The following is a 15,091-nucleotide window of genomic DNA, read 5'->3' on the forward strand; positions in this document are numbered from 1 at the left end:
TCCGTATTTCTACATTATAAGTTTGCATCCTTGTATAAACTTAAACTTTTTCATATATATATATATATATATATATATATATATATATGTTTGTCTAGAATTAACAACCCCTCAAAATACAAAGGTTACAGTTAGAAAGAGTTGTGATGAGTGTATTTATCAAAAATATCATTTAAAAAATTATTTTAATAGGTAATTTCAACTTTACCCTTTATGGAGATGATAAAAGTACCCCTTGCTCTCACAAAAAGTAGCTTTTTTTTAAAAAGAAAAATTATAGAATTAGTAAATCCACCATTCACAAGTCTCTCTATCTCTAACCTTTGTAATTTGAAGGGTTGTGAAGTTTAGATTATCCCTATATATATATATATATATATATATATATATGAAAAAATATATGGTACGCAGCCTAGCTTAGATAAGCTAAATGCGTCAACAGCCCAGATTGAATATGGGCCGATCTGACTATCACAGATAGTTGGTAGTGTCCAGTAGTGTTTGAATTTTAAAATTTTTTTTACAAATCCAAATGGCTTGAAATTTTAGATGTGTATTCTTCTCATCAAGGCGCACTTAATAAAAATATATAAAAAAAATTATTCATAAAATAAATTGACCAAAATACCCTTATAACCTTACAGGGGTATTTTGGTCAATTGTTTTCATGTAAAATATTTTTCGAATGTTTACCTATTTTATGATGAACACACGCTTAAAATTTCAAGTGATTTGGATTTGTAGAAAAAAAATTAAAATTCAAACACTACTAGACATATGTGATCGTCACATCGACCAAGATTCAATTTGGGCCGTTGGTGCGTTTAGCTTATTCTAAGCTAGGTTGTGCACTTTATCTTTTTTCTATATGGAATATATATATATATATATATATATATATATATATATATGGCAAGCTTTTTATGCTTCCCCTATAACATAAAACTTGTATACTTCCCCTTATCCAACCATCCATTCTGAATGGAGGGCTAAGATTGCCCCAATCACAATGTTATGTCTCTACACTATTTTATTTTTAATTTTTTCTATAAAATTTCATATCTATAAAATTTGTATAAAAAAAACTAAAAATAAAATACTTTGAGACGTTGAATCTAAGATCAAAAGGTGAGTGGCTCTCGTGATCAAAATTGGACTGCTGGATGGTAGGGGAAGCATAGATCTTCTATGTTGTATATATATATATATATATATATATATATATATATATATATATATATATATATATATATATATATATATATATATATATATATATATATATATAATGTTGGCTTATCCAAAATGTGACTTTGTATAAGCATAAGAGAGAATATATTTCATTGCAACCGGTGATAATCTAATATATAATATGGACACGGTTTTTTTGAGTCCATGTAATGAGTCACCTCTTAAAAACCTATTTTTCATATGGATTTTTGGACTTAATTTTTAAGACATCTAATCTCTATCATGGAGATCATGAGTATGAACAAATAAATAATTTTTAAAATTAGAAATAATAATTTTGGACCGTTAGTTTAAAGAGAAATTATCAGAAATATACCTTAAATTTTGTCTAAGAAAAAAATAAAAATAAAACCCTCAACTTTTATAAACCTCATCCACACCCTTTTTTTTCAATTTTGATATTTTTTTTACCAATAGATTTCACGATAGTCGTAATAACTACCGTATTATAATACTTTAAGTACCGTAATAACTAGGCTAAGTATTACGATACTTTAAGTACCGTAATGACCAGGCTAAGCATTACCGTACTTTAAATACTGTAATGCTCACTGCGTATACTGTAATACTTAGCATGGTCATTACGGTACTTAAAGTTTCGTAATTCTTAGCCTAATCATATCCACACATCTTGAGTAAGGTCTTCCAATGTCTGAACACTCTCCCCTAGAGAATTTTTGAGATGCACCTTAATTTAATAATATAAGTTTGTAACCTTACGTTAAACCAGCGTTTTAAAAATCGACGAGTCGAACCGACTGTAATGCTCACTGCGTATACTGTAATACTTAGCATGGTCATTACGGTACTTAAAGTATCATAATTCTTAGCCTAATCATATCCACACATCTTGAGTAAGGTCTTCCAATGTCTAAACACTCTCCCCTAGAGAATTTTTGAGATGCACCTTAATTTAATAATATAATAGGAGAGTCGAATCGGACGCGCCCGATTCGACTTGGGAACCGGCACAGCCCGTGCCGGTTCCGAAACAAAACCAGGAACCGCCCGATTCTAGAGGAGAACCGTCGGTTCAAATCCGGTTCTGTCCGGTTCAACCCGGTTCCTTCCGTGCACGCGTGCGACATGTGTGAAGTTACCCTAATATTTCTACACAAACATTTTAATCTATATTACATAGGTATTTATATACCAAAGTGGAATACCCATCTTTCGATGTGGGACAATTCTCAAACATCATTAAATGAAAAGGGAATTTAAATATATTCTATTAATCATCAAGTTATAACCATATATGGTGAGGTGACGTGGTGGTTAATACCTTTGCTTCTATTTGAAATTTTCATCTTTCTACTAACAATCTCTCTCACTAAGTTTATTATAGAAACCTAAAAAAATAAATTTTTGAAAACTTAAAGTCTTATTTCCAAAATTTGTACGTATTTTATTAATTTTTACATTGATAACCAAATCTTTTATTTTATTTATTAATTTTTACATTATAAATCATGTAATGTACTATTTTTCTTACAGTTGTCAATAATACATTTTAAATTAGATAATATTATAAAATATTTTTAATTTGTTATTATTTGTCAATAAAATAATTATAAAATGTAAACTAATAATTATAATGTCAGTAAATAATATTATAATTAGTTAGGTTTTAATAATTTTGGATTATAGTTAGTTAGGCTGTAATAATTTGGATTTTTTTAGCGGATTAGGGTTTTTCCCCAAAACGAGTTTTTAATGGCCATTTTTTCATTGATTAGTCTACTATTTATAATAGTCCATGTATAATTATATATTTTATCTATGATAATTCTATGAGTTTTCTTTTATGTGATCCAAATTTAATGGTCAACATAAGTTTATATAGGGAAAGAGCATCTTAATATTCACAAATTGATGGAAAAAAATGAAAATTAATAATGTAGTACCTTCATTTCTTATTGGATTCCTAAAAAAACAATATTTATAATGAATTTTAATAATTTTTTTGGATTTTTTTTAAGCTTTAATCCGATCAATTCAGTCGATTTTCGATCCGGATCTCCGATTCGTCGATCCAAATCAGTTTTTGAAATATCTGATCCGGGTCACCGATCCACTTTTTAAACCATTGCGTTAAACCTTTTCGAACACAAAATTGAACAAAAGGCTGGGTTAGTTAGTCCGAGCTCTTTAGGACAAACTTTTTAATGATTTTTACGGGACAAATCTCGTGGGTTCGAAACCTTTGATCTCCCTCGTCCCAAACCCATATGTTCACAATTACGCGAGGGATTGAGGAAAAAAAAAAGGGAAACGCATTTAACGGGGTCAAAACCCTTTTTAAAATTAATAAAAAGTCAAAAAATCCAAATTAATATTTAGACCATTACCTTTAGATTTTTATTTCACTCGGGTATTTTTTCAAGTTTAATATATTTACTCTAGTTTTCAAGTTCAAGTTTCATAGTCGTTGTTTGTTTTTTATATTTCATGTATCAATCGTAATCCATAACCAATTTGCGGCTAATGGGTGGAACCAACACGTGTTTCAAACTTACAAAAGTTAGTCCTCTGGATATTGAGTGTAACCTCTACTTTATCCGTTTATGAGCGAAATTGAAGTATTTTTTATATGGTAATTTATTTTATTAATTTACAGTTTACAAATTTATATTAGTAATTATTGATTGAGTAATGATCTTATACGACTCTTCCACATCCATGTATAGTACCCCAAATAATCACCATTAAATTTGATACGGATCTCTAGAAAAGTTATAACATAGGTATGGGACTTGACTTTTCTAGAGATCTGTATCAAATTTAATGGTGATCCTTTTGAGTCCTACACACAGGGGTGTGAGAGGGTCTAATAGGATCATTACTCTTAATGATTACTATGTAAATTGTAAATTTATAACATTAACTATTTAACTTGATTTTATTGTATGTGTTTACCATTTTTCATATGGACTCATACAAAAAAATTAAATGAGTTTGAATCAAATATGCTCAATGACCTAATTTATGTGAAGTTCAATCGATACTTGAATGAGAGATTTGTTAAGAGAGACCCCTCATAACAAAAAGCATAGATAATGCTTTTGAATGGTTGGTTGATGACGATGAGGCCGAGAAGCACAAGGGATTGACATGGAATATGGTCATGGAGGCCTCAGGGACTACAAAAGACTATCCTAGGGCCACTAGATATTCTTCACAGAGGACGAGGGTGGCGGAGGAGGAGGATGAAGCAAAGGCATATTCAAAAGAAACAAAACGATGACGACCATTATGTTGAGGAGGAAGATAATTCCGATGATAATGGACTCGACTACGGTGCACATCATACAGCTGACCTTACTTTTTTTGATGATACAAAAGAATCTTTGAATCTTCAAGTTTATATTTCTTTTCTTTTAGTTTTTTTCCTCTTATGTGTATAGATGTACTATGGATATGGAATATGGACTATTGGAGTGTACGTGGACTATGAAGTATAAACATTTGACTGTGTTATTTTTTTTTTCTTGATGATGAATTGACGACTCAATTCAAAAATTTTGAATGTTGAATCATATTTTTCTAATTTTATTATATGTATGATATGCATGGAGTATGAATTATGGTGTGGAGTATGAACTAATTGTATGAAATACATAGATAAAAGAGTAATGGACTATGGATAGATTATATGTTTTTGTATTTTGAATGTGTTCAATAAAAGAGTAATGGACTATGGATAGATTATATGTTTTTGTATTTTGAATGTATTCAATGGTGGACCCCAAATATTTGGAAAAAAGCTATGACGATGGTGATTCTTAATGTTTGATATGCCTCAATTTGCATTGTTTAGTTGTTAGTTTTTTACATAGAAAAACAGTTACTTCTTATTCTACCCGGGCTTCCACTGAACTTGCTTTCCAGAGCTCAGAAGCCCAGTTAGGGTTCTTCATTTGCAGAGACAGAGAGAAGGAGAGAGAAAGACTCCCTCCCTCTCTCAAGCGCGGGACTTTCATATCGCAGAGAACGAGTCTCTCTCTAGCGCGGGATTCATATTTTAGCGGGAGGTTTCATTTTAGTTGAGCGGGAACAAGCAAAGGAAGCCTCTTCTTTCTGGTTCTTGTCACCATGAATTCATCCCTGAACTCATCTCAGGTAAATGCTATTTTCCTATGCATTGTTCTGGTTTTTTATTTCACTACTTACTCATTCACTCTCTCTCTTCATCAATGCCAAAGTAAATAAAATAACAATTTGTTTGCTCCGGGGAAGTTATTCTCATGGTTCTGAAACTCCTAATAGTATTTCAGACTCTCTTTCTCTCTCTACGTTTTTTGCGGAGCGTTCATACTGAAATATGACTGTGTTTCATGAAATTCGAGTATTTTTTTGTTTATATAATTATTTAGTTATGTAAAGGAGTAATCTACGAGCAATGGAGAAATGATCAAGAAACCTTCCAATGAATCCGCTCTTCTTGTTATTTCAATTTATGAAAGAGGATTGCTTCTTTTGTTTCGATTCATTTTGTTAATTATTTTCTCGAGGAGTGACAGAAACATATTTGCAGTGATCAAAGCAGGGGTCCTAAGTTTACAATAGCTAAATTATTAGCTTTGATATGTTTTTTTTTTTTTTTTCTTGCTTTGTAGAACTATAATTTTTTGGAAGCTATTGGGTTTGTCCCACCATTTTTTAGCAGTTCAGAACTCCACTAAGATGATAGTTTTCACTTATTTACGTAATGAAAAATCCCTCCAGCAAAGATTATTTAAGGAAATCAGTAAGACATTGGTTTCTCTGGGGACATCTGATAAAATTGGGAAAGAAAGTTACTTTGTCAAATTTACAAGTGAATTAATGTGCTTATTCATCCATGCAGTCTTTCGATCCCCCCTTGATGTTCTAGTGGTCTTCTTAAGCACTTGGTGTAATGAGGATATTTTGTGGTTTTTTTGTTTAGGTTTTGGGGGGGGGAAGAGAGGGGTTGGAGGGGGATGGGGGGGAGAGAGGGAATTGATGAAACTGAAGACAATTAGCATTAAAAAAAAAAAAAAAATATTTTAAAAAATTAACATTAAAAAAACCCTTTTTCTTTAATTTGTCATCTTTTGAAGGATATACCTGTTCTCTCTTTACTTCCTAGTACTGTATGTTTTCATTATCTGGACTGAAAATGTTGCTTCAGCTTGACATCATAGATCTTTTATTTCTAGTGAGCGTTATTTGGGCATGCTTTTCTTTTTCTTTTTCTTTTAACATTTTTGCAGCTGTTATATATGTAGTGATTCCAGAAAACAAAAGGCAAGATAACACTGGACTGTCTATAATTATCTATAATTATTTGTTGTAAGATTGTCATTATTAATGGCATCAATTGCTAGCATAAGTCACTATGCTTTCATAAAGACTGTTGATGTCATGGTCAGTGCATGAATTGTTAAATAATTCATTACGTGTTTGTATTCTTTTACGATCTCTCTTTATCTCTTATATATGGATGGAAATTGATTAGTTTACTCATTAATGTATGGATGTTAATTGGACACTAACACATGGATTTACTTTTGTTTTTTACAGTTACAGCCACCTTTGGATAATTGTGAGAAAGATAACAGTATTTTGTTGCGCCTTCCATCTACTGCCAAAAGTGATCCGTTGTTTGCAAAAAAGCAGGTGTGTTACCATAATATCTGAAAGTCTACTGATAACTAAATACCTGTTTCTACTTGTTATTCATTGCACATGGTGTAAGCATTTTCAGTCTTGTGGGTTTAATGTTATGTCATATGTGTTATCATTGGCAAAATAGCAGCTGTGTTTCCATAATATCTGAAAGTCTACTAATAACTACATATCTGTTTCTACTTGTTATTAATTGCACATGGTGTAAGCATTTTCAGTCTTGTGGGTGTTATCATGGGCATTCATGTCTTGTCTTATGTATAAATAATTGAATGTAGCTATTCCTGCCATTTTCATTATCTACTTGCAATTAAAAGTGCCTGAAGTCCAATATGCAACGGCATTCATATACTAGTTTTCTTTAATAGTACTAAAGAATGTACAAACTTCTAAGTGGCAGTTCCCCTTGGATAGAACATGTTACTTTCAAGGAGTATTCCTCTTCAGTTTCATATCCCATTGTTGGCTTTCTCACCTCCCGGGAAAGAGCTCAATGTTTTGGATGAAATGATTCGAGCAGCAAGGATCCTATCACTGAATGAGGTGCAATTATTTACCTTAAGACTGATGTTCATAGAACATGCTGTTGTACTCGTATTTATTCTTCGCCTTTTGGTAGTAATAAAATTTTTAACAGCTCTCTTGGATTTTTTTATGTTTGTTTGTAGACCGAGCTGTACTTTGTTGAGGATGATGACTTAGGCCCATTCAGCCCTATGAATGAGCTCGAATCTCTCAATTTGGTATATTCAGTAATAAATGACTTGCTTCACAGTGTTACCGGTAATGAAAAGGAAGTACTAGTTGCCTTAAGGAATGCAATTGTCGACAATATCGCGTCTTATGGAACTGAGGCCACAAACGGAGGCAAAATCAAGCAATGTGCTCCTAAACCGGAGATGCAGCTTCTAGAGTGGGGAAGAAGCCTGGGGGTGAAAACAAAGTTGCAGATAGCTGGTATGCCTTCTCACATATGGTAACGTCTATTGATGCTTTTGTTGTTGTAGAAGGTTAAGAACTAAGAGAATTTGGACATGCCTGTGCCAATAAATCAGTTTTTGATGTAACCAAGATTCGTTTAACAATTTTAATTTCATCTAAAGTTGGCATGATAAGCTCATGAAAGAACTGGAACAATAAACATTTACATGAAAGAGACTTCATAACCTTCAATATGTGAAGTAGCATGACATCGTCGTCCAAGATGTAATGTATTGGACGTCACTGTCCATGTGCAAACAAAGTCCATATTGATAGTCAATTTTGGTGCATATGTTTATGTTTGAGAGATTGAGTTTTCATGCACTCTAAAAAAGCGAAAAACTGAAGCAGCAGAATAGACCTAAATTACTGGTTGAATAATATGGCTGCGAGGGCCAGGCAACCTTATGAACAAACACGATCTGCAATCTGGTTTGGTATTTCATGTTCCAAGACTCGAGAAAGTGGTACAGGTATAGCAAAAATTAATGATTATCAATGAGAATTGATGACATATAGAATGACTGGAAATGAACCATCTCTGAGGCTATGCAAGATTCCGAGATCTAAAGACAGACAAACATATGTAAGAAAAGTTATACATTACCACAAACAAGGTTTTTTAGAAGTGTGGTTGCATTATACTATGATACAACTGTTGCATTAGATCATTGCCCTTTCTAATCTATAAGGGATTTCCTTTCCATGAAAGTAGGACCTGTAATAAAAGGCCTCCTCATAGTTCCCAAGGCACTGCATGTTGGACTCCCTAAAATCATCTAAACACAAGGACACAGATTTATCATGTAAGAATATTAGATGGTGCAATTTATATGCCCAATAATGGAAGATGCTCAATAGAAATCACAACTTAAACATGATATAGCTTAAACATCAGAAATTTGAGTTTGTATTCTGTGTCTACCTAGGCTTGTATTTTAGAAAAGGAATGAATTATTACATTCACTTCCAAAAGTGCTCCCCTAGATTCATCTTTATCATCATCATCATCCAAGCCTTATCCCAATGCTTTGGGGTCGGCTACATGAATCATGTTCCTCCATTCTTCTCTATCAAGGGCTATACTCATATAAAATAGGTTCAGTATTCATGATAAGATGTGACAAAGTTTTACATTGGCTGCCTACTTAACGCACCCCACCTCCTTTACCCGAGCCCGGGACTAGTTAAGGGAAGTTTAAGGTCCTCACCCTTATTAGACCAATCAATAAAAACTTCAATTTGGAGTTTACCATGAAACACAAGACGTAGACCTTGATACCGAGGTCACATGGAAGCCCACTAGATTGTGTTATTTTATTATTTTAAACAGTTGTGCACAATGTAAACAAAGCTTATGGTACCTGTATTTTGTAAATCCTACTCATCGCTGAATTCAGTGAACTGCCCCTTAATGCAAGTATTGAATTTTATGGAAATCTTATTGAATTTTATAGTATACTTATTATGGAATCTTTTAAGGAATTTAGCCACCAAATTTGAATGGATATTGTTAATTCACTATGTAGAATTTGAAGATATGGGAAGAGGTGCAATAGCTGTTGAAAACATGGATATTGGGGATGCTGCCTTGGAAATCCCCGTCTCTATCATAATATGCGAGGACATTGTTTATGATTCTGACATGGTATGTTTCAGCCTTTTATTTAGCAACAAATTAGATTTTCTTTTCTCCTTTTCGTGCTTTATTCCATTCTCTTCATGTTCAAATTACTTCCCATTTGTCTGTGATGTTACTGTCAGCATGTAATCTTTGCTCGGATGCAGACTAAATTGCTACAAGCTATTAGGTTTTTGAAAAAGGATGAAAATAAACCTACAAATTTTTGGTACTCTTTTGAACCTTCTCTAGGAGACTTTCTGTGATTTAGTTGTTTATATTGTGAAACTACTTGTTCCCTTCCCTGCAGTTTATGGTGCTGAAAGAAATAGATGGGGTAACTTCTGAGACAATGCTCTTGCTGTGGAGCATGAGAGAGAAGCATGATGCCAGCTCAAGGTTCAAGCTTTACTTTGAATCATTGCCAAAAACATTTAATACTGGTATTTTATTCTTTACTAGAAGTTTCTCTCTTTCTTGGCTGTACCTATTGAATTTTCCTCATTGCAAAAATTTGTCCAAAAATCCAATACTTCATAGTGGATTGTTTACTGATTCGTTTCCTAGGGGAAGGCACCGACATAAAATAAGAACTTTCCTTGATCAATGTGCCAACTGCTGATAAACTAAGAATAATACCTTTTTTTTTTTTTTTCATTGGTAGCATGATGCCAATTTATTGGGAAGAAGAAAAAAGATGATCTAGACCTGACACCTCAAGTTTTTTCCTTTTGTTGACCTTTTGCCTTTGTCCCATATTTTATGTGCTCAATTAGTGGGGTTCGATTTTCTTTGGTCCTCCAGCACGTGTTATTAATTTTGAAATTGTTTGGGGATTTATAATATATATAAAATGTTGAAACTATCAAACTCCAGATGCTATTTACGAATCTTTTTTTTACTTTTATCTGTATGCCTAGGGCTCAGTTTTGGGGTGGATGCCCTTAGTGCATTGCAGGGAACTCTGCTGTTTGAAGAGATTTTGCAAGCGAAAGAGGTTGTCATTTGAGCTCTACACTTGAACATTTGACCTCTAAGGAAGACGTAACCCCTGCATCGTGATGGTAATTGTACTCTTTCATTTCAGCATATACGCGAGCAATATGATGCATTATGTCCAGCTTTATGCAGTAGTCATCCCAATATATTCCAACCGGAGTTTTATACTTGGGACCAATTTCTTTGGGCTTGTGAGCTATGGTATTCCAACAGCATGAAAGTTATTTTCCCTGATGGCAAGTTGAGGACATGTTTGATTCCCGTCGCTGGTTTCCTCAATCACTCGGTACATGTTCTTTATTTAGTACCCTTTTGCTTTCTTTTCCAAATTTGAATTTAGGGAAAGTATACTATAATCTAATGGACCATGGAAAAATCCAATTGGGTCATCACGGTTCAATGAATTGGAGAGAGAAAGATACTATTATCTGCCGGTGTATGAGAGAGATACTATTATCTGTCTGTGTATGAGAGAGAGAGAGAGATGCTACTGTGCACCTGTGTGTGTGTGAGAGAGAGAGAGATGCTACTGTGCACCCATGTTTGTGTGAGAGAGAGAAAGAGAGAGAGAGAGAGAGAGAAAGAGAGAGAGAGAGAGGGAGAAAGAGAGAGAGAGAGAGAGAAAGAGAGAGAGAGAGAGAGAGAAAGAGAGAGAGAGAGAGAGAGAAAGAGAGAGAGAGAGAGAGTCCTAGTGTTCCCACAGTCTCCACCATGCTCCATTGTTTCATTGGATGGTCATGACCCCAATGGACTGTGATAGCTTATTTGATTATAACATACTTCATCTTTCACTATTTTTTATCATGATCTCATATTGCAGCTGTACCCGCACATCCTGCACTATGGTAAAGTAGATGCAGAGATAAACACCTTAAGATTTTGTCTATCAAGACCATGCAACAAAGGGGACCAGTGTCATCTTAGTTATGGGAGATTTGCTAGTTCTCATCTTGTGACCTTTTATGGATTTTGCCCAAGAGGAAACAACCCTTATGATGTCATTCCGCTGGGTATTTTTCTGAGTGGCATTTGTTCTGCTTTGATGTCATTAGGAGAGTAATGGAAAGTACACCATTCCACGACCTATGTAGGGTATTTGTACACATCTGGGGATTCACCATCTGTTCTTAATGATGGATGGTGAGACTGGACATAGTTCCCAATGACGAACAGTCACAACGGCACCATTAATCTCTACCATCCATGTTTAAATAAATGGTGAATGTTTTGGCTGTGTACTGTGTACTGTACACAGGTTGCTATATATGGTATGATTTTTGATGGAACGATGCCCATGAATAGATCATCTTAATTGGCACGTACTTATCATGTGTGGTGAACCACCATAGGGAGTGATGTGATATGGCATACAAATCAAAACGCTCTTCTTTATCCATGTGGTTCTTTTGATATAGCATAATTGATATCTCATGAGCTAACAATTAGGTCTATATATACATGGATGCCTGGTTTATTGAACTTCTTATTGAAAGCATACCAGCTAAAAATAAATATGTACAAATGACAACATGCAAGGATTGTATGCAATCCCACATGAATGCTTTGAAAACATAAAATGCACTGTAATGTAATGGACTGCCAAAAAGCAGAGTCCATTGGGGTCATTGCCATCCATCATTTATCTGGATGGTGATGATCCCAGTTGACTGTTGTTTTCCATAGTCCATTGGACTTACACTTCCCTAAATATCAATGCTAAGAAAGTGTTTTTTGTTCCCTAATGAACATAGGGGATGAAATCAAGGTATATACAGGAGTTTCGTGTTGCACAATGTACATGATTAATGAAAATGCAACCTGTTAGGCTCATAAACATGGGTTATTATTTGATGGGTGGGTTTTATTTAGGCAGTGGTCTATTTTCCTGTGATGGGCCATGTGCCCATGTAAAGCTTATTTCAAACTCAGTCAATTAATAATGAAAACTATGGAGAATAAATTGAAATGTAAAAGCAAGGAAGGCATTTTCTATTTGCCCATTTATTTATTGTTTTTGCAGATATTGATGCCCCTCAAGAATCTGATTTGGATGTGGTTGATGACGGTGATCGCATAACTCACATGGTTCGAGGAACATGGCTTTGCAAAAACAAACTGCTCAATTATGGGTTGCCATCTCCTTTGTTGGTGCATCTCCGATGTGTTTTGCTAGACAACAAGAATGTCAACTCACCTACTCGAACTCAAGAAACCCAAGTGAGTCTCTCTCCTTACACTTACAATAGTGTTGTCACTGTGACCATCTATATTGTAATACCCATCTTTCATTGCTTCTGAAACACAACTGGTTTTTGAGTGTTGAAACGTGATGGTGATATATCAGGCCATTCAGTGGGCCAAGTGTATTGTAGTAATCAGGTCTAATTTTTCCTTTTCACTACTAACTATTTTGTTCCTTGATATCTTTTTGTGTGTGTGTGTGTGTGTGTGTGTGTGTGTGTGGGTGTGTCTGTGTATGTGTGAATGAGAGAGAGAGAGAGAGAGAGAGAGAGAGAGAGAGAGAGGCAGGCACTCTTAACTAATGGGATGTGCATTTCACAAATATATCATTAAAAAAAGGATACCATGTGGTTAGCTAAGGTTTACCTTATGTTAAGCTGCCTAATTCTGGAGTCGTTTAAAGAGTGTATAAAACCAATCAGTAAAATGAAGACAAAGTTTACCTGATTTGATTGGATTGGGAGAGATTATCTGATTTAATAGGGCATCATTCCGTAGGGATTTGGGATGGGACATAGGTTCCCCCCTACCATGGGAGTTTTGTGTTTCAGGTTTTGTGGGGATGTTATGTTTTATTGGAAAGGTATTCTTATTTCATAGGAGATTCACATCACATAGAAAATATCCATGGGAAGTTTTATGTCAGTTGCATACACTGTGTGACCATGGTAGGCTTTTTATTTTAATAAATTTTGATTATTAACATATTTGAGCCAAATAAGATGCTATAGTCGTGTAATTCTTTTTTCTTTTCTTTTTTTAATATCTGGGGGTGGTTGTCACGTAGTGGCCACTATAAGGGGATGATGGCAACTTTTGGCCTTTATTTGATAGTGTTGTCTTATCTGTGAATTTAGCTTTTCTAAACTTGGGGTAGGCCTTGTAGTGGGTTCTAATCTAATTAAAGGAAGTGGAGTTTTATGTCAATGGCTATGATGCTCTCTCTCTCTCTCTCTCTCTCTCTCTCTCTCTCTCACTAGCACACACACACACATGCACAAACACTCGTGCACATGCATGCCTGTACTATCCACTTGTGTATTACATATTTGTGGCTTCAGAATGTATGTAAATAATTTTTACTTTCTCCTATAATACCATACATCTAGCCAATAAAAAAGGCATAGAAATGTATTTGTAGTCTTTCAGATCTGTACTAATATACTAGTCTTGTATTTAGATGATTCTGCAGTCTGGACCATGCATTCGATGGATACTGAATTTGAATCATCTATTTAAATTGATTGCATGGTGTCACTGTGGTGCATGTAAAATTACCATTAAGTGGAGAGAGAGAGAGCTATTTTTTCTCCATCATGTGCAGATAAGCAAGGATGATGAAGCAGTAGTCCTTGAAACAATTCTCTCAATCTTCAGTCCCATGATGGAGGGGCTTGGTGGACCTGATGATTTTGACAGGTTTAATATTTTCAGCAAGATGTTGAAAAGAACCCTGATTAAATTCTAAACTTGGAGAGGGATAATCTTGAAATTAATAAAGAAATTAACTTTTGCAGGGAAAATCTGAGTTGGGATGTTCAGCTGGCGTTGGATTTCAAAGATTTGCAGCGAAGGATTGTGTCCTCTGTGTTGGAGTCCTGCACAGCTGGTCTCCAGGCACTTAGCAATATTTAACCGATAAAATATTCATGATAGTAACAATGCTATATATATATATATATATATATATATATATATATATATATATATATATATGGTAGCAGCCTCCTAATCAAACCATAATTGAAATTTTTTAGTGTTTATTAACTATTACTGCTGATTTGTGTGTGCTCTAAGATGTGTTTGGCCCTTTCCTTTAGGGGGATTGGTTATATTTGGCTTATATTTTAATTAGAAGGTTTGGGTATATGATTAGGAACTTTTGATTATGTGCATATCTGATGCAATTATGCTGATTCGTATTTTGCTATGGAATGTGTTGTTTATGAGGTCCAAATTAATTTGGGTTGTAGATTCCAAATCTCCATTGCTTTCGTAGAGAGAGAGAGAGAGTTGAAATTGTGGGAGAGCAGTATCTGATTCTTTTGATTGCAGTAGAAAAATAGAGTTTAAAATGAGACAGACGGTTTTGAAGAAGAAAAATTGTTTCATGCGGACTGGACCGCATGACTACATATGCAGTCAAAAAAGTATACAGCATCCATTTTAAAGATGGATGCAAGTAGGTGTTTCACCTAAAAATAATGGAAACTAAGGGTTCAAATGTTTTTTTACTAGAATTATTATTTATAGTTTTAAAATTTACTTATTTTTTCATATTCATGAACTCCATGTTAGAAATTACATGTACTTAAAAATTAAATAAAAAAATCCAGCTCAAAAATAGAT

General features: G+C 34.1%; 1 protein-coding gene across 18 annotated transcripts; it reads left to right on the forward strand.

Annotated features, from left to right (window-relative positions):
- Nucleotides 1-5,056: 5,056 nt before the first annotated feature.
- LOC18435523 (SET domain-containing protein) lies at nucleotides 5,057-14,672 on the forward strand. Of its 18 annotated transcripts, none has more exons than XM_088852929.1 (12): nucleotides 5,060-5,370; nucleotides 6,796-6,891; nucleotides 7,301-7,443; nucleotides 7,569-7,857; nucleotides 9,411-9,529; nucleotides 9,813-9,945; nucleotides 10,423-10,499; nucleotides 10,590-10,787; nucleotides 11,322-11,511; nucleotides 12,522-12,718; nucleotides 14,067-14,161; nucleotides 14,260-14,672. In XM_088852929.1, the coding sequence occupies exons 3-12, from the start codon at nucleotides 7,318-7,320 to the stop codon at nucleotides 14,375-14,377; spliced, it is 1,542 nt and encodes a 513-aa protein (XP_088709055.1). In that variant the 5' UTR covers nucleotides 5,060-5,370; nucleotides 6,796-6,891; nucleotides 7,301-7,317; the 3' UTR covers nucleotides 14,378-14,672. The 18 variants fall into 18 exon arrangements, 15 of the variants coding, with proteins under 15 accessions (XP_020523787.1, XP_088709063.1, XP_088709065.1 ...); XM_088852926.1 differs by having other exon boundaries at nucleotides 7,315-7,443; XM_088852928.1 differs by having other exon boundaries at nucleotides 7,315-7,443; nucleotides 9,813-9,901; nucleotides 10,451-10,499.
- Nucleotides 14,673-15,091: the final 419 nt, after the last annotated feature.

This window comes from Amborella trichopoda, chromosome 12 (genome assembly GCF_054954075.1).
Source record: "Amborella trichopoda isolate Santa Cruz 75 chromosome 12, AtrichopodaSantaCruz75HAP2 v2.0, whole genome shotgun sequence".
NCBI lineage: Eukaryota > Viridiplantae > Streptophyta > Magnoliopsida > Amborellales > Amborellaceae > Amborella > Amborella trichopoda.